Genomic DNA, 20642 nt, shown 5'->3' with positions numbered 1-20642 from the left:
CAGAAAGTTGTTGTTTTTTACAGACCAACACAAAGGGCATCCTCAGTCTTGAAAAGTTACTATTAATTATTATTATTTTTACTACCCTAAGAATATATTGATAATAAACGTCTGTCCCATTTAGCTAATAAGTTCAAAGAATCTATATTCCCTAAATGATTATGACAGCCATTTTTCAACCTAAATATCGTCTTCATGAAAACTGTTATTGACTAAAATAAGTTTGACCACAGCTGCCTATTTCTCTAAATTAAAGTGGATGCCACACCAATTTCAAATCAGTATGCACCAACTTCTTTCAGTCCCTAATGTTCACTTTTAAGCAAGCCACATTCACCATTGCATCTGTGAAAATATGTTATTAAAATTCACTCAATTCCGCTTGCTCCAATGACCTAGTGGCAGTAATCAAAAACGTACTAGTGTCAAAGCAATAAATAAACAAACTGATGGTCACCTTTCCCCTGCTCACAGATTCACCTCAAAAGTGTCCTGCGTAACAATCTCAACTAAGGGAGACGTGGTTTCTTGAAACAAGCCAGGATAAAACCATAGTTTCATATCCAGGCAGTTCAGAAACCACAGTTTAAACAAGCTGAAGTGAGTTCAGATATAAGAGGAAGCTGTGGTGTGTTTAGAAATGGGAGCTTAAAATTCAAATCTCCTCTTTGTGGTCACACAAGGAGAGGGGGAAGAGAAATGTGCAAACTTGAGGTTCATGTAGACTTGTTCGCATAGCAGGGAAGCCATGCTTTCCCATTAGGTCTAAACCAACCCATAGTGTCCAGCTGGCTTTGTTTACTACTGCAGAACAAAGATAATATGAACTGTTCTTCAGAGGTGCAATCAGTTAATAATAATAGTAGCAGTAATTGCTTTCGACTAATTAGACTGATTATAGTAATAGAATATGCATAATATTTTTCCCTCCAAGCTGTTATTGGAGGGTGGATAGCAGTTGTAAGAACCACGCTGTTGCACCAATTGTTAATGAAGTACAATTCTAGCAGTGGTATTTACTCTCATGTTAAAAAAAATAATACAGTGGTACCTCGGGTTAAGTACTTCATTCATTCCGGAGGTCCGTTCTTAACCTGAAACTGTTCTTAACCTGAAGCACCACTTTGGCTAATGGGGCCTCTTGCTGCCGCTGTGCTGCCGGAGCACGATTTCTGTTCTCATTCTGAAGCAAAGTTCTTAACCTGAGGTAATATTTCTGGGTTAGCGGAGTCTGTAACCTGAAGCGTATGTAACCTGAAGCATATGTAACCCGAGGTACCACTGTAATGAGAGAATGGTACAGTATCACATTTCCACTAATGTAAATGTGGAGTTTGTAAGGAAAAAATTGTCCATTTTTCCTTAAATAATTATTAGTGCAACGAACAACCCACTGAATTAATTGGCAAAGCTCCTATTTACTATATATTTCATATTTATTAGTAAGAATGTTCTTTATCGTGTCTGTTTATAAAATATAGTCATATATCTTGAAAGGAGTGTTGTTTTAATTGATTGCATTGGAAATACATCAATGCAGACCACTAAAATACAAGGTTATATTGTGCTGTACTGGAATAACCTTCTTCATCCCAGTTCTCAAGTGTAGCATCATACTATGTGGATTGCCATGGAAACTACTTGGGCTCTCTATGTCTGCTTCCTTACATAAGCATGGCAAATAGTGTGCAATAAGAAGCAATTTTAGCACCTGGACAGAGGATTGGCTTCAAACCCCTACTTTATGTACCACTCTGTAGTATGAACTAGCATTTTTTATTCCACCAATGTGCAATGGCTTTGCAATTTGCAATATCATATGCAATAGGAGATAGAGCTTCTGTGCTTTTCAAAATTCTGTGAAGTGGAACCTTTGGCAGGCACCACTTATGTAGGAGTGAGAAAAACTGCACCTGCTAATATTCTTCCTTTTATGCAACTATTAAAGGTGCAAGAATCTTTCATCCTTTACACCACTGTGCCTTTATACTCTGGGTCCATACTTCCTCTATTTTCTCCTGGATTAGCTGCTGTTGACTATTTCACCATTTGATTCCCAGCTTGGCCAGTTCCTGAGTGGAAGCAAGTCGGGTTTTTTTCTTAACAGCTTCAAGAAAGGCGGGGACTAGCAAGTTCTCTGAGCAGGTTTCAGAGTGTCCCATGAGCAGACTTGAGAGTGAAACATAAAGGAGAGATGCCATTTTACTGGTTGATCTTGGTATCAAGCACCTTCTGCTTCAGCATAATTTTATTTTTTTTTAATATAAAGAATTATGCTACACTTTAGAAATCACTTGCAGGGAAATAATTTTATCCAAAATTCAAAGAGAATGGAAGGTAATCTAAATCTGAATTCCAACCAAGAAGCTCAGTGATGGCCTTGACTGCATCTTTGGCAAAGTTTTTGTCATTTGAGAAATGATAGGATGCGTGTGTGACAGTGCAATGGGCTCTAACTGTGGTGGGCAACCTGTTACCCTCCCAATGTTATTTGACTCCAACTCTCTTCACGCCCAAGGCCATATTTCCCCCAACACTGCTCTGCGGTAGTAAAAATAACTAAACTACATGTTTGTTGCCTATACAGTGGTATCTTGGGTTAAGTACTTAATTTGTTCCGGAGGTCCATACTTAACCTGACACTGTTCTTAACCTGAAGCACCACTTTAGCTAATGGGGCCTCCTGCTGCTGCCACGCTGCTGGAGCACGATTTCTGTTCTCATCCTGAAGCAAATTTCTTAACCTGAAGCATTATTTCTGGGTTAGCGGAGTCTGTAACCTGAAGCATATGTAACCTGAAGCGTATGTAACCCAAGGTACCACTGTATTGCAACATGTGGTTTTTGCTCCTATACATCTTCATCTAGGTGTGATCAGTTTAATGAAGATTTCTGGCAAACATAAAATCATGCTCACTATTTTGAGACATTTTGGTTGGTAATAATAACTATTATGGCTATTGCCATGCTGTGATTAATAATAATAATAATAATAATAATAATAATAATAGGATGTTAGTTTTTAGCCACTGGCTTTCAGTAGTATCTGAATAACCTAAACTAGTGGATCAGGTTTGTCCTTCTGTGAACTCCTCAAAAATACTATTGCATGTTTTTGAATGGCATGTTTTTAATATGATACATTGATCACTGTATCTGAGTAAATGCGAGAACTGGCACCTTTCCAAATAAGAAGTATTCAGAAGAGGATTCTTCCCTTTAAGTTGGCCACAAAAAAGAGCTTTCTCTTAACAATTCTAAAAATGCTGTTTCCTGCATATGCAACAAGTTCCTTCAAAGGTCTCTTTGTTTGTTTTCAGGAAGAAACCCAAGACAGCTGAAAAACAGAAAGAGCCTGAGGAGAATGAGATTACGCAGACGGGTGCATACAGCGCCAAGTCAGGCCTTCCCTGCCTGAACTTTGAAACTGTCCCATCTTTGAGCCCAGCTCTCATCCATTCATCACATTCAGCAAGAAACCTGCACGCACACACAGGGTCACCTGATTGTGAGTACAATACTGCAGTTGTGGGGTATCGGTGTATATACTGAAACATGTTCTCCCGGGTTTCCTAGCATCAACCCATACTGTTAAAACAAAGACCTCTTCACTCAGATTATTGGATTTTTCAGGACATATGAATTATTCATACAGACAGACTCTGATCTGTAGGAAGTAACTTTTAATGAATTCATTTTCATTCATATCCAGACCATATTATTCATTTGTTTAGCTATATGGAAGACTCAGGAGCAAGTGCTGAATATTATTGTTATTATTACACTTAATTTATTAATTGCCTTCTAAACCACTGTTTCTAAGGTGATTTACACATAAAATAATAAATCTAAAAAACACCAGTGCAACAAATACATTAAAAAAACAAGATGAAAACCCTAAGAAGTGGATACTCATTGTAAAATGGTATATAATAAAAACATACAAAACACTGTTTAGCAAAGATAGGCTGAAGCCTTTTATTATTATTATTTGAGTCATATTACTTCTCACTGGCTGTTCCATAGTTGTGGAACTTCCCTAACTTTACAAACATGTAGAAAACTCAAAAACTTTCTGATTTTGCAGATCATGAAGGAGACAGTCCCTAAACACTGTTGACTTTCATACACTAAGGACTTTGTAGATCCAGGTTACACACTGGGCCTTAGAAGAGTATAAAGATCCAGTGCAGATAGCAGACCTCAGTGCCGCCAGTAGCCTAACCCAGTCAGGAATTGCCTCACAACACTTTGCACAGTCCCTACTTTATGGAATCATTTTAGCGGGAAAGAACAAAGACATTTCATAATGGCCCTACATATCTACATTATCTATCTATCTGTGGAGGTAGTGATGGTACACCCCATTTCTTCCTAATCAATTCAAAACAGCTAGCATGCATTCTTATAATCAGTGCTGTTGCTACAGTATAGCATACTCAATACATTAACTGCTTATTTCAGAAAAAGATTATTTCATAAAGTTGCAGTCCAGTGCACATCTGCTTGGGAGTAAAGCTCACTGAGCAAAGTGAGACTTACTTCCAAACCTCATCTGAGCTAAAGATGTCACTCCAATCCTTTGTCCAAAACTGGATTTCCTCTTCATACACTAAGATTTACTCCACTCTTTTGAACAATGGAAAGCCATCATTTTGCCACCCAGAAATAATATCATTTTCTTACGCACTATGTAGGATAGCTATATAGTGGTACCTTGGTTTTCAAATGTAATCCGTTCCAGAAGATCGAGTTCTGGAACGTTCGAAAACCCAATAGCCGACAGCTAGGCCTCAGGATCTTGCACTCAGCGGAAGCCACGTGGCGTGTTCAACTTCTGAGGCATGTTCAAAACCTAAAGCATTTACTTACGGGTTTACGGCGTTCGAAAACCGAAATGTTCATCAACAGACACATTCGAAAACCGAGGTACCACTGTATTAAATAAGACCAGACATCAGTCTAAACTCCATATTAGCCCCTGAAATCACCCTTCTCCTGGGTGAAGGCAGTCCTGTTTAGGGAAGTTTTTAATGTTTGAAGTTATATTTTGTTTTTAATGTTCTGTTGAAAGCCACCCAGAGTGGCTGGGGAAACCCAGCCAGATGGACAGGGTAGAAATAATGAATTCTTCTTCCTCTTCTTCTTCTTCTTCCCCCAAAATTCACCCTGTTCATTCGACACAAGCAGCATGCCAATCAGATCCCCATCCAAACCTCAAACATTATGCTCATCAGGCACCCATCTGAATCCCAAACTCCAGCTCTTTCCCCATGGCCAAATGATCATCTGGGTATAAAAATTATATTTTTCTTTTGGTGAGACCAGATGCTCTTCTGAATCACATCCCCTGATGCATCTTAGCCTTATAGAAGAAGAATGCCATTAAAATTAAGGTTTGCCGTTAAGTATCATTATTTTTAAGAGTTCTCACTTACAAGACACAGGTCATTGTCATGCTGATTTGAGAGCAATAATTGCCCTTTCCTCCTCCGCTGTAACCTGTGTATGCTAGATAGTATGATAGATACACGTGGAAGACTATGTAGGTGGAAAGGACTACAGATTTGAAATGGAAGAATCCTCTGTACTGTATGCATCCCTCCCAAATGTGGTCACTCTAGGGTGGGGTGGCCAACCATTCAGATTCCTCTCCTGATGAGAGTTGCATACTAGCAGCATCTGCAGGACACCACTCTGGCTCCCCCTTCTCTAAGGATTCCACTCAAAGCATCTCTGGCTGGTTATCACTGCTATGATGTGCAAATGAAATGCTCAAGGAACTTTGCGGTGAGGTGCAGTGAAGGATTCTGCATCAAATATAGTTCTAAAACACATTCAAGAACATTCCACCACAGCTTCTCAGACAACCCACAACTTCTGCACTGCTAGATAATGCAGTTATATAGCATTATCAAAATTGTTGACATGGATTGAACCTACAAAAAAGAAAAAAAGAAAACAATTGCAATTTCAGTGGCATTCTTAAGTTAAAAATTAGTGCCACTGGATTTTTCAAAACTGATGGTGCCCACCTGAAACTGCACTGTGACAGAATGATTATTTTGCCATTGAAGTTATCTTAGATTTGAACTAAACAGAATATAGTTCAGCATTCCCCAAACTAAATATGATGGACCTGTTGCAAGTCTTTAGGTCCATTGTATGTTTAATTCAATGACTTCAACACAAGCTCTTTACTTTTATTTAATGATTCTCTTTTCATTTTATATTGAATTTGAAATTATCGTGTAGCTCTAACCAGTTGCAAAAAGTCTGACATTTCTGGTCAGCTGTTTAATATACTGAAGCTTTACAAGAATTCCAGCAAAAAAGCCCTTTAGATGAATTGGACATATGTAAAAATCTCAGTTTCACTAATGATTTGGGGATGTCATAGTTTCCTTCTTCTGATGTGGTTTTAAAATGAAAATTTACAAGCAGGAAAAAAGAAAGAAGCCAGCTTCGAAAGCCAACCAGACTTTGTGGAGGCCAATAAAAAAAAATAATCAGGTCATTGCAGTAAAAGTAAGGTTATCCATTTCTTTTTTAAGTTAGAAAACAACAACCTGTCTAAGCACAAAGGTTTGAAGTTAGCCATGTTATTGGTATTATTGTTAACTGAAATCACTTTAGCTACCATTTACCCTTTCTTCTTTCATACATTCTAACATTTTTAGGAAGCAGTGCCCACACACAAATCTGTTCACATTTTATGACCAACACAAAATTGGCTTACAGTCGTCTCTAAGAGGAAAAATAAAAAATGAGCAAGTGTGGAATTAAGGCACGCTATATGTTTTATTTTCCAGCAAACAATCTGTTTAACCTTTTCACAGAAATGAGAAAGTTAATTAGTTAGTGAGACTTGAGGTATCATCCCAATATTTGTTTACAAAACAAGTGAGGAAGCACGAAAGTGGCTTGGCATAAAGTCTGGGGATGGAATGAGCCATAGCAGTGTGATTTTCTTTTATTGCCTCACATCAGATGGCCACGGTTCTTTATGAGGCACAATAGTGTTTGAGTCCAGTGTGCGTTGCTGCTTTTGCCGCTCTAAATTCTACAAATCAACTGCAAATCCAACCTTTGTTTGCTTTAACAACTTATAGGCTGCCTTTCAACATAAAAGCTTTCCCAAGGTGATTTACGATCAGTATATTTAGCAGTGTTTCTTAAACCAAAATCCAAACATTTTAGACTAAAAGAGCAACACAGAACCATTCCTAAACCAGAATAATTTTTTAACTATTCAAAACAGAGAGCTGTGATGTTTTTTTCTTGGAGGCAAGAATTCAATCTTTTTAGACCTCGGGCTGATGGCAGGGACCAGAGTGTACATTCCTTTGAAGAAAGGATAGGGACTTGTATGTCCCTTTATATATCACCTGCCGTGAGATAAACCACCTACTCTAAACCAATCCTCAGTTAATCATGGAATTTGCTTTGGAAGTGGAAATGGGTTCTCATTCTTCCACATGTTCCAGGTGTTCATGTGGTCAAGTCCTGTGGAACTATAGGCACACACTGTTGAGATTCTTAGCTACTTCTCAAATACCATCTCAGCCACAAACTCTTTAGGCAAGGTGGTCCATTAGTCTTAGCCTCCCATCTGTAATAATAATCCAAAATAATTATGTACATGGTTCCCCAACAGATACAGCTTGTTTCATCCAAGTACCTTATTATGTAATGCTGAGAATGCTGAACCCTGGGAAAGGTTTTTACTGGGCTCTCACCCCCAGCAACTGCTCATAAGACTGACAGTTTTGGAAATGACACAACTTTTATAAAACGCCTAGCCAGCCAAACTTACAATGTGCACTTGTTTGTAACAGGCTCTAAGGGGCTAACGATACTGCCATATCATACAGGGATATTATAAGGATTAAAAAAAATATGTAGTTGAAGTTCTTTCACATATTAAGGGCACCACATGATTGAAAGCCTCACCTGCATATTTCTTTTGATGAACGGTATCATATCAATAATACCTTTCTTTGAAACCAACAATGCACCTATTCTTGTAAATTTTCAGTAACTCACCAAAGAGAAAGTACTTAGTTTGGCACAATTTTTATTATGGATTTCAAGATTCATGTGATTTTCAGTAGTGGCATGAAGAATTCGTATCGGCTTGCTACTTTTATCCAAGATCGCTGTATTTTTACAGTGCATTTTATGAAACCTAGAATACAATTATCTTTTTGTTCTGGGATTCTGTATATAGTCTCCAGCAGGGACCTAATTATTGTTGCTGATTGAGATATGTTTTCAGTAGATGTCGTACTTCTTTTAAGGAGTCACTTATAAAGGTAAAAACAAGAAGTCTAGGCTCAATATTTGTGTTTTGAATTATCTAGACCTGGTGGGAATATGCAGTATACCTTCCCTCCTTTTACAGTATATAGTGCAATGTTTCTACTTCATAGCCCACAAGAGGATTATAATATAAATTTAAAAGTACTTTCTTAGTGGATATTTTGACATTTTTAAGCACTGAAAATATGACTGGAACAGTGTGGTGTTAACATTTTAGAAAGCCTTTTTATAATAGAAATGCTAATATATGCATAAAAGTGGAAACCCACAACCAAATGTTTTGCTGTATTCTTGGGTTCTAATATCTATATACAGTTCCAGATAGTCTGTAGCATCAACATTAGTTGAGACTCACAAGGGTTGGGGAGGTGACATTTTCCCCACCCTCCTAAAACCTTTCCCTTTTGTGTTATATAGCACTGAAGGATTAGCTGTCAGCTCTGAACCTGAGCCCTGTCCAGCACTAGATAAAGTTTCTGGAAAATGAAAAATTACAAAGGTGTCCCCCTCCTGTAACATCTCTCTGTAGCTCAAGAAAGAGAAGTGTTTATTTTGTTTTTAACTTCATGTCTCCCAACCGCTCCAGAACATTGTCAATGTCAAGGGCTTTGGTAGACCAAGTCCCTCCTTCCTTTTTGTTCCAAACTGACACTAAACTACCATCAACATTCCATGGCAGCCAGTTTCCCCCTCCTCTTCCTCTTCCTCCTCCTCTTCTTCTTCTTCTTCTTCTTCTTCTTCTTCTTCTTCTAACTAAATTGTTAATTTTATTTATACCACCTTCCACTGAAAGTCTTAAGGTGGTTTACAACAGTTTCAAGATTGGTTATGGGCTGATCTACAAAAACTAGCAACATACACCCATGCAAATGCTTCAACACATTGGACAACCACTGTGTTTGGGGCTGGTACATTCATGACAAGTTACAGTTTACAGACTTTCCCCCCATTAGTCCATAAATTGGTTTTGTGCTGTCCGAAGTATTTCCTTTTGTCCTGAATCTCCTACCAATCAGTTTCATTGGGTGACCTGTTTCCTGTATTATGTCATACAGTTTGGTCATAGCCACTAGCGTAGATAGCTTTGAAAAACGATTAAACAAATTAAAGGAGGAAAAGAAAGAGAATTGTCTATCCACTTTCTCTACGCCATGCATAATTTTAGAAATCTTGTTCATGTTCCCCCCCCCCCAAGTTGTCCTTTTCCCCCGAAATGAAAAAGCCCCAAGCATTCTAACCTTTCTTTATAGAAGGGTTGTTCCAGTACTCTTGAAGTTTTACTACTTTGGATAATTTAGTATCATCTGAAAATTTGGCCGCCTCAGTGCTCACCCTAACTTCAGATCATTTGTGTAGAAGTTTTTTTAAAAAAGAAAGTCAGTCCCAATACAAATCCTTGGGGGATTTTACTTTTTACTTTATTCCATTGTGAAGATTACCCTTTTATTCCTACTCTCTGCTTCTTGTTCTTTAACTTTAATGACAATATATATTCTGATTCCATGTCTGTTAAGTTTACTCCAGAGTCTGTGATGAATGACTTTGTGAAAAGCTTTTTGAAAGTTTTAAGTATGCGGTGTGTACCAGATCACTCTATGAGCATGCTCAAAAAACTCTTTTTAACATTTGTGAACTTACCTTTGCAGAACACATGCTGGCTCTTCTTTAGCACCATTTTTTCTTTAATATTGCTTTTGACCGCTTTGCCTACTTGCTATTTGCATGAGCAAGTTGCTCCACATAGGATTCATCGTGGTATGGTCAGCAGTATAGTATCTGCTTGGCATTCAGAAGGCCACAAGCTCAATTCCCATCATATCCACACAGGGCTGGGAATGGGAAACCCCAGAGAGCTGCTGTCAGTAAGTGTACACATTACTGTTACACATCACCCCAGTCTCTGAGACGTGAGCGAATCCAGGGTTTCCAGGCACTTACCCAGGTTCAGTTACCTTGGAACAGGGGTGGAGGAAGGGGGTGCGGTAGGTGTGGTCCGCCCTGGGTGTCACCATTGAGGGGGGTGACAAAATGCCGGGCGGCACTCACCGCAGGGCCTGCAGCGCACCCAAGCCACGCATCTCTCCAGGGAGAGACGTGTGGCTTGGGCGCGCGTAGGCTCCTCACTGCCAAAACGTTTGACCCGCTGCCTCTCCCCCAGCTGTAGGTCGGCTGAGTGGGAGGAGGCAGGAAGACCGGAGGCCCCACCCTCTGGGTGGCTTGCTCCACTCCTGGGCGCTCTGCCCCAGGCGCCCGAGCAGCTTCCTTCCCAGCTGCCTTGGAATGAAGGCCAGCAGAGACACTGGTATCTTTAGGATATATGTTTGTATTTACACATATATAACCTGGGTATAAGATAGATGGGCTCACAGCACTGACACTCTAACAGATCACAAGTTTTGAGCCAGCAAAGAACAAGCATGTCTCTGTGTCTCCAGCTTTCCAGCCTGCTTCTAACTCAGCTCACACTGACTAGACTCCTATTGTTCTCGCCCTCTGGAAGCTAGGTGGGGGAGGCACACCCTTTTCCTCACCTTCACTTAGTTGTACCTCTTGCAACCTAGCCCATTCTTTTGGGATGCTGATGAGGACACTTAAGTGGCCAGCTAAGGCCATGGTCTCACCAAGAAATTTGTCTGACTAGTTCGGCAAACTCCTTGTTAGATTGTCACCTCACAGGATACCAGACTCGAAGAACTGGAAGGGACTCAGGACATTATCTAGATTGCCCACTACCAAACCTACAACAATACTGGCTAAGATGAACCAATGATTTGCTTCCTGTGTTCCTATGCACAATCATGGTGACACTTTATCAAGCAGCAACAATTTCTTCTTCTTCTTTGGCGATCACTTGTAGCTGATAAGATTGTCTTCCATGAATGTGATCTTAACAGTGTGTCCATAAGTTACTGTGGAGGCCAATTCTGGATCCGCACATCGTTCCACAGTGGGGACATAGGTTTTCAGGTGGGAGTTGATCATGGTGAGGACTTGCCAAACGTGCCTCCCTCTTAGCTTGTTTCTCCCTTCCGTCCTGATTTCGTCCATGATGCCTTTGGTGAAGGCTGTTCTCTAATTGGAGCACTTGCAGGCCGGTGTTTATACTGCATTATTTTATATTTGCTTTGAGAGCGTCTTTAAACCTATTTTGTTGTCCACCAGCATTACACTTTCCTTTCTTAAATTGGGAACAGAGTAATTGCTTTGGAAGATGATAATCAGGCAAGACCATTCCAGTGAAATTGATGTTGAATTACATAATCTTAGTGACTGCATGTTTATGGCTAGATCATGAATAGTGCCTCAGCCTCTGCAAGAGCACCTAAATGGTTGCATTATTTTCTGATGTTTTTCTTGCCATGAGCCAATTTTCCCCATGTTACAGAGGCCCAACTGGCCTCCTCTAGAAGTTGGACATTTAGTGTCACTCATCCCATGCTGTGGAATGCTCTTCCAGCAGACATTTGGCAAGCATCCTAGCTTTCGACTTTCAGACTTATGCAGTTGCTTAAAATGTTATTGATTAGTCTGTCATTTTAAATGTTGTTCTGTACTGTTTTAAATAGTGTTTTGCATTTTATTGGATACATGTTGTTGTGTACTGTCCCAATATTTTATGAGATGGTGGGATCTAAATACTTTTATTAATGAATGAATACATAATAGAATCATTGAGTGGGAAACTGGGGTAAAAATGGAATAAGTAATAAATAAATTTAGGTAAACTACATCACTGACAAGCTCAGTAGCAGCTCTGCACACTTCTGAGGTGCATGTGTGTGTGTGTGTGTTGTCATGAACTCATGCTTTTAGGAAATTCTCTTTCATCCCTTCTGACTCAGACTCTGTGTGTTGCTTATAAAAGGACAGGAATAAATAAATAAATAAATAGAGATCATATCAACCTTTTAGCCTGGGTAGTTTTCAGCTACTGGCAAGTGCCTATTTAATGCAATCAGGAGAGGACAAATATAAATCAAGGTATACATTGGATTGAAGTTTGGAATTGAAGAGAAAAATAAGTATCTGTTCAATTTTTAGATTGTTTCCTGAATCGATTTAAGAATATGAAAGGGGAAATGTAACATGGTAAATTGCACGTAGAGATTTTCTTATCCCTGCTAAATGCAGATAGTGAAAATAGGGCTTTCTATGCATGCATATTGGTACACATATTAAACTTCCTTGCACTTGGGAACCCTGCACAATCAGATTAAATATGAAGAATCTGTGCACTTTCCACTGTGTTGTTGTTGTTGTTTAGTCGTGTCCGACTCTTCGTGACCCCATGGACCAGAGCACACCATGCACTCCTGTCTTCAACTGCCTCCCGACGTTTGGTCAAACTTCGAGAACACTGTCCAACCATCTCATCCTCCGTCGTCCCCTTCTCCTTGTGCCCTCAATCTTTCCCAACATCAGGGTCTTTTCCAGGGAGTCTTCTCTTCTCATGAGGTGGCCAAAGTATTGGAGCCTCAGCTTCACAATTTGTCCTTCCAGTGAGCATTCAGGGCTGATTTCCTTAAGAATGAATAGGTTTGATCTTCCTGCAGTCCACGAGACTCTCCTCCAGCACCATAATTCAAAAGCATCAATTCTTTGACGATCAGCCTTCTTTATGATCCAGCTCTCACTTCCATACATCACTACTGCGAAAACCATAGCTTTAACTATATGGACCTTTGTCGGCAAAGTGATGTCTCTGCTTTTTAAGATGCTGTCTAGGTTTGTCACTGCTTTTCTCCCAAGAAGCAGGCAGCTTTTAATTTCGTGACTGCTGTCACCATCTGCAGTGATCATGGAGCCCAAGAAAGTGAAATCTCTCACTGCCTCCATTTCTTCGCCTTCTATTTGCCGGGAGGTGGTGAGACCAGTGGCCATGATCTTAGTTTTTTTGATGTTGAGCTTCAGACCATATTTTGCGCTCTCCTCTTTCATCCTCATTAAAAGGTTCTTTAATTCCTCCTCACTTTCTGCCATCAAGGTTGCATCATCTGCATATCTGAGGTTGTTGATATTTCTTCCAGCAATCTTAATTCCGGCTTGGGATTCATCCAGTCCAGTCTTTCGCATGATGAATTCCGCATATAAGTTAAATAAGCAGGGAGACAATATACAGCCTTGTCGAACTCCTTTCCCAATTTTGAACCAATCAGTTGTTCCATATCCAGTTCTAACTGTAGCTTCTTGTCCCACATAGAGATTTCTCAGGAGACAGATGAGGTGATCAGGCACTTCCACTGTACACACATACAAATGCAGTTCTTGCTTTAATACAGAGGCAGAGGCAGCTAACCTGATCCTATAACTTGCATGTGTTTTGTATAGCTGTGAAGCCAAGCATATCAAGGGGCTATAGTGTTGGGGTTTTGTTGTTTGTTTACTGCAATGGATATTCCTTTAATGAATACAGAACAGGTGGCATTTATTGGACAGAAATTTATTGGACAAAAATAGATTTCTACTTGTATGAAGTTCTGATTGCTGAATTTTTGCTTGTTGGCTGGCTGTTAAAAGCAGTCAGAAAACAGTTGCAGTGCTACATTTTCACCTTCTTCCCAGATCGAACTGCTCAGAGCTCAAACTAGATAGTAACATTCATCAGCTTTCTTTTCTTGAGAAATGATGCCATCATGTGGCCATTGTTATGTACACATTGGAAAAAAATCAGGTGTTTTGAATTTTCCTTTAGCTAACTTTATTGCTTATAATCCATCAACAGATTAACTACCACGTAAAATAAACAGTATCTTAATTCATTGAATGTGTTACTTGAAAGAATATTAGATTAAGGAATTGGCTTCAGCACAGATAAATAATTTCTTTGGAATTGTTAATGGATTATTGGCAATAGTGCAATAAGATCTGAAATCATTTTACAAGGAGGAGTTCTGATTAAGTTTCTTTTCAAAACTGACACTGTTAATCATCTTTCATTTACATTATGCTTACAACTGAGCTCTAGCATTTTTTAATAATCAGATTTTACTTTTCCTGCATATTTCAAAGATACCTAACAAGAATATTTTGGAATATGAAAATTTCAGAATTCTATTTGGTTATTGGGGTTTAGTCTAATAATTAGTAATAATTTTACTAGAATTATACTACTTTGGTTTGCAACTGTATGCATGCTTTTAATATAAGTGTAGCCCATTGTGGAAATAAGTTAAGTTTAAGTCAGGAACTCAAGTCCAATTAACTGAAATCTAGTATTCTATCTGAATCTACAGCCTTAGCTGCCCTTGTAAATCATAATTGCTAGGCTCTGTGCAGCTCCAAGTAACATTTCATGCACACTCAAACACTACAATTAACAGTTCCACCATTCAGAATTCAGTACCTTCCTCTTCTTTTAAAGTGGTTGTGTTAGCATAAAGGATCTGACATAATCTGATGTTTCATTCCAAACAGAATGGCACATGCATATTCCTGACTATTAGTAAGTTTTAAAGGGATAACAAAAACATTTTCCAGACCCTTGCCCACAGGATAAAATCCCCTTGTCAGCCCCTGTCAGCATTCTGAAAGTATGACACATGTGCACAATCTGTGTTATATCACCCCTCCCTCCAGGCTATATGACCATTCATTGCTGGCTCGGGTAAGAATAGCCTTTGCATTTTCACACCCTTTCATTTGTGTGCCATTTCTGAATCAACCTGCTTTCACAAAAAGGAACAAACTCTTATACAGTAGTTTCTCAAGCAGAGTCCATTGGGATTTCTATGTTGATATTCACTGGGCAAAAGAGGGTCAGTTAACAAAGGCTGCTTCAATTCACAGAAACATTTCCCACTGTATTAACTTTAAAGAAAGTGGCAGGTCTGGGAACAGAATGAGACAGGAGTCCTTTCTTCTTCTTTGTTCTGAATATTCTATGCAGTGACAATTAGGTGAGTGAGTGAATTGATTTGTATATTTATCAGTTAAAGAATATTTCAGATGTATGGATTATTTATTTGGATGCCATTTTTAAATGAATGTTCTTAGTAGCCTGCGATGCACTTCTTTACCTTTGGCTTTGTTTCTGTAAAAGTGTCTTTTCATTCCGCCCCATTTCTGATACCGAAATTGGTGAATAATGAAGTGTTTGATTTAGTACATGTCAAAAGTAAGGCCACTCTGAGACAGGATTAAGCCCAAAAGGCTTGAAGGCCCCTGCTTATCATTGAACTGGGCTATTTAAGCCTATTTTTCCACACTCATTTTTGACAAGATGGCTTTTACCAGTCATTTTCAGATGGCAACCCTTTCTTCTGAATGTACCACACCTGGTGTGACATTAGATCCATGTCATCATGTATATTTCTCATGTACTGGAGAATGATTTCTTAAACAATTCTCTATGACATGGCATATTTCAGTTGATGAGGTAATTGGAGTTGGAGGTAATTGCCACTATGCAACAGTAATGAACGTAAGCCAGCTGTTTTGCTAGACCAAAAGTGGTTGCAAAATCTGGTCTTCCTTTAGGAACCCCTTTTCTTCAGAGGATGAGTTTCTTAGGCTTATTTTTTCTCTCCATCAGTCTTGCTTTTCTTTACTATTTACAAATTAATCCCTTTTCTTCCTCTTTTTCCTCTTGCGAAAGGGCAATTGGGGGTGGAGACATGGTATTAATCCCTGTCCTTTGCAAACATGGATTCAAACCCTCACTTCTGGAAGCAAAGTTGCTTAGGGTAGCAGCTTGAAATGGGCAGGGAAGGGTTTAAATATCCTCTCCCTTCTCCACTCTGCCCTCTGAAGTGGATTTTATTCTTTGGAGGAAATGATGTTGAGGGTTTAATAGGCATATTTAAGTTTCAGATGTAGTTAGGCCCTAAGTTGTGACTTGCATACATACTATCGTCTGTTGTCTGGCTATGAATATATTGAACATATCTGGGGACTTGGGAGAAGGTGTTTGCTTTACACATAGAAAATTTGCTTATGAAACGTAAGTGGGTGGGGTTTTAAATTCTCTAGACCTCTTATTCCAGAACAATTTTGCCTTTCACACTTAACGTTTTAATTGCAGGTTCTGAATAAAGGTGCATTCAGAAAGGGCACAGTAATCAAATGCAACTGTAGTTCTTATCCCGGCAGGCAATGAATGGAGGTGGGTGGAAATTAACATAGGTTATGTTGAAAACACTGGGGTAACACTGGTGAACTAGAAACAATTGCTACATGAAGTGTGAAGTGGCTCCCAGACTTAAAGGAATTGTAATATTTCCAATGAGGTCCTGGTGGTTCTTGATAGTGTAGCCCACTTGGCGGTGGTGGCAGTGAGACACTGTGAGGATTCAGAGGTTTTCTGCAGAGCCGGCTCTACTGTTACCCAACAGCCTCATGTGGCGGATGCTGGAGTGGGGGTGGGAGGAGAGAAAGTGTTTGAGAGCAGAGCTAGTCTGCTCCCCTTAGGGAGAATGAAAGATGTCACTTTAAAGGTAAAGGGACCCCTGACCATTAGGTCCAGTCGTGGCCGACTCTGGGGTTGCGGCACTCATCTCGCTTTATTGGCCGAGGGAGCCGGCGTACAGCTTCCGGGTCATGTGGCCAGCATGACTAAGCCGCTTCTGGCGAACCAGAGCAGTGCACGGAAACGCCATTTACCTTCCCGGCGGAGCGGTACCTATTTATCTACTTGCACTTTGACGTGCTTTTGAACTGCTCGGTTGGCACGAGCAGGGACCAAGCAACGGGAGCTCACCCCATCGCAGGGATTCGAACCCCCAACCTTCTGATCGGCAAGTCCTAGGCTCTGTGGTTTAACCCACAGCGCCACCCGCATCCTGTTGTCGCTTTACCTTTATGGAAATCTGATTCAGCTGCCATTCCAGCCAGTTTCTATCCAAGTCGGGGGGGGGGGCACCATCTTGTCCTAGGCTTTGAGGAAGCCCTCAGTTTTGGTCTCTTAATTTGAGGCTAGGCTGGCCAACAACTGTCTCATTAGATGCCCTTCCCTTCCCCTGGCAGTTAAGTACATTTTACCCCACCTCCTCACAGATGATAATGTGGGTGCCAGTTTAATCATGGTGGGTTTCAGGCACAGCAGTTGTATACAGTAGCATTTGCCAACCAGGTGCCCTCCAGATGTTTCATCTGTACTGCAGCTCCCATCAGTCCCAGCATCATATTTGACAGGCTCCATCAGGCCTCTTTGCTCACACCATCAGCTCTGGTGTGAAGGCCAGCTCCATTAGACACCTCCTGTGCCTGAACTGTAACAGCGGGTCATTATAGGAGCAACTGTTTAAGAACTGGTGCCCGAGTTTTGGTTTTGGTTTTCCCGCTCCCTCCCTGTCCCTTTTCCCTTGGATGTTGTGGGTTTATTGTGAGCCTGAGGGTAGGGACTGCCTTGTATGTAAGTAGCTCTGGGAGCTGTTTTGCCTGAAGAGTGAGATCCAAATGTAGTAAAAAAATAAAAATAAACGCAAACCTATAACCAATGTCTTAAACAATATTGCTAGATTTTGTCCCAGACATAGTGGAGCTGTAATTCCATTGGCATAAGGCCACCAGAAGCATTCATTTATCAATAATTAAACTGCTATGTTTCTCCTGTGAGAAAGTTAAACAAACCATTACTTAAGCTGGCATTAAAATTGGTTTTAGTACTGGTAGATAGTAAATATTTTGATCTGTACATCCACAACTAAATATAGTTATGCAGACACTTCTTACTTCATCTTCCATATGTGTTTAAAGGGGAATGTGTAGGAACATACATGTTCTCCTGTCTGTATTTCTGAAGGCACTTGGAAAGAACACTGAACTCTTCATTATTGGGAAGGCGAAATGGTTGGCATGATTACCTAATTCACGTTCTAATTAAGGAGGCTATGCACACCTCAAATCTTAGTGAACTTTTATTTTTTACATAAGCTTACTAATATTTTTTAAAGCTGAGCAAGAAAATTCTGAACTGAAGTTTTCCCAGACGAAAGAATTTCAACATTACACAATGGGGGAGGCGGGACATGCCTGTATCAGCATCTCATTTGCCTTTCTATTGTGCCTTTTCCATTACTGCAGGTAACATTAGTTGCAAGGGGATGACAGAGCGCATTCATAGCATCAATCTCCACAACTTCAGCAATTCTGTGCTCGAGACCCTCAACGAGCAACGCAACCGTGGCCACTTCTGTGATGTGACGGTCCGCATCCACGGGAGCATGCTGCGCGCCCACCGTTGTGTGCTGGCGGCCGGCAGTCCCTTCTTCCAGGACAAGCTGCTACTGGGCTACAGCGACATTGAAATTCCTTCTGTGGTGTCAGTCCAGTCAGTACAAAAGCTCATTGACTTCATGTACAGTGGGGTGCTACGGGTCTCACAGTCAGAGGCCTTGCAGATCCTCACAGCAGCCAGCATCCTTCAGATCAAGACTGTGATTGACGAGTGCACCCGGATTGTGTCACAGAATGTGGGCGACATCTATCCAGTGATCCAGGATTCTGCCCAGGAGACACCGCGAGGAACTCCTGAGTCAGCCACTTCAGGACAGAGCAGTGATACAGAGTCCGGCTACCTGCAAAGTCACTCACAGCACAGTGTAGACAGGATCTATTCAGCATTGTATGCCTGTTCTATGCAGAATGGCAGCGGAGAGCGTTCATTCTACAGTGGAGCAGTGGTCAGCCACCATGAAACAGCACTGGGACTTTCCAGAGACCATCGTATAGAAGACCCAAGCTGGATTACACGGATCCATGAGCGCTCACAGCAGATGGAGCGGTATCTCTCCACTACTCCAGAAACTACACACTGCCGGAAGCAACCACGTCCAGTTCGGATCCAGACCCTCATGGGCAATATTCACATCAAGCAAGAGATGGAGGATGACTATGACTACTATGGACAGCAGAGGGTACAGATCCTAGAGCGAAATGAATCTGAAGAATGCACTGAGGATACTGATCAAGCAGAAGGCACTGAGAGCGAGCCCAAGGGGGAAAGCTTTGACTCAGGAGTCAGTTCCTCTATTGGCACTGAGCCTGATTCTGTTGAGCAGCAATTCATAACTGGTCTAAGCCGAGAAGGTCAGCAAGACCCTCCTCAAGCAGAACAAAATGATGCTTCTGCTGAAGGCATTCAGCAGCAGCACATAGATGCCAACTCTTCCTCACCGGAGAGAGGCAATGACATTGAAAGGGACAGCACACTGCTCACTGTAAGCAACAGTACTGAAAAGGGGACTTTGCAGCCTTCTATCACTACGACTGTTGCCCAAACATTGCCAAGCACCCAGCTCTACTTACGCCAGACAGAAACCCTCACCAGCAATCTGAGGATGCCGCTGACTCTGACCAGCAACACACAAGTCATTGGCACAGCTGGCAATACCTACCTGCCTGCACTGTTTACTACACAGTCTGCTGGCAGTGGTCCTAAGCCTTTCCTCTTCAGCCTGCCCCAACCCTTAGGCCAACAGACACAGTTTGTGACAGTCTCCCAGCCTGGCCTGTCAACTTTTACTGCTCAACTGCCAGCCCCACAGCCCCTGGCTCCTTCTGCAGGCCACAGCACAGCAGGTGGGCAGGGTGAAAAAAAGCCTTATGAGTGCACCCTCTGCAACAAGACTTTCACCGCCAAACAGAATTATGTCAAGCACATGTTTGTACATACAGGTAAGTGTGTGGCTCTTATTTGTGAGGCTGTAGGCTCAGAGAGGAAAAACATTTATAAATATGCAGTCGGTTAGAAGAGATAGTCTTCTATTTGACACCCTCACGTTGCATTTAAATAATAATAATAATAATAATAATAATAATAATAATAATAATAGTCATATGATGCTGAAATAATTCATAATTGTCTCTTTCAAGATCTTATTCTCATATTGTAAAAGCACACCAGTTTGTTCTCAGACAAGCGGAGAAATTTTTTTTTACAATTCTTCTGAAAAGATAAAGAGAAGGAAAGAAAATTAAAAAGTCAGATAAAATAAGGCAATGAACAGGAAGGTAGGAACTCTAATGGTATGGAAGAATGGGGCAGCTTCAGAGCTGCAAAGGTAAAGACTGCTGGTTGCTCACCTATGCAATACAGCAGCACATCTTCTTGAGAACAAATGAAAATTAAATGCAAGAACCAGTAAAGTTTAGTATAATAAGCAAGTTTTAGAGCTGTAAATAAATATCTTTGAGAACTATTCTAAAAACCCTAAATGTAGGATCTTTCATGCCAAAAACTGGTTTCATCATGAATCCTGGATAAAAATAAATCCCAAAGCATACATTTTCCAATCTTTGTGGGAAGAAAATTTCAGTGACCTAGCTTGGAAAACTGATAAGTTTGAGATGTGGGCCTAGCCTATGAAAAAGCAGGCCACCAG

At 40.6% G+C, this 20642-nt stretch overlaps 1 protein-coding gene across 44 annotated transcripts in view; it reads left to right on the top strand.

Annotated features, from left to right (window-relative positions):
- ZBTB20 (zinc finger and BTB domain containing 20) overlaps positions 1-20642 on the top strand; it is a 641091-nt gene that overhangs the window by 592641 nt on the left and 27808 nt on the right. For all 44 annotated transcript variants that reach the window (XR_014563580.1, XR_014563581.1, XR_014563582.1 and 41 more), the window contains 2 exons: positions 3321-3508; positions 18343-19935. Coding sequence is in view for 41 of the 44 variants with exons in the window: in XM_083736534.1 (XP_083592660.1) it covers positions 3321-3508; positions 18343-19935 (1781 nt within the window). In the remaining 3 variants the exon portion in view is untranslated. The remainder of the gene's footprint in view (positions 1-3320; positions 3509-18342; positions 19936-20642) is intronic.

The sequence above is a fragment of the Podarcis gaigeae genome (assembly GCF_964106915.1).
Source record: "Podarcis gaigeae genome assembly, chromosome: 4".
Taxonomy (NCBI): domain Eukaryota; kingdom Metazoa; phylum Chordata; class Lepidosauria; order Squamata; family Lacertidae; genus Podarcis; species Podarcis gaigeae.
The sequence above is the reverse complement of the archived record's forward strand: the minus strand, read 5'-3'. Positions and strand labels throughout refer to the sequence as shown.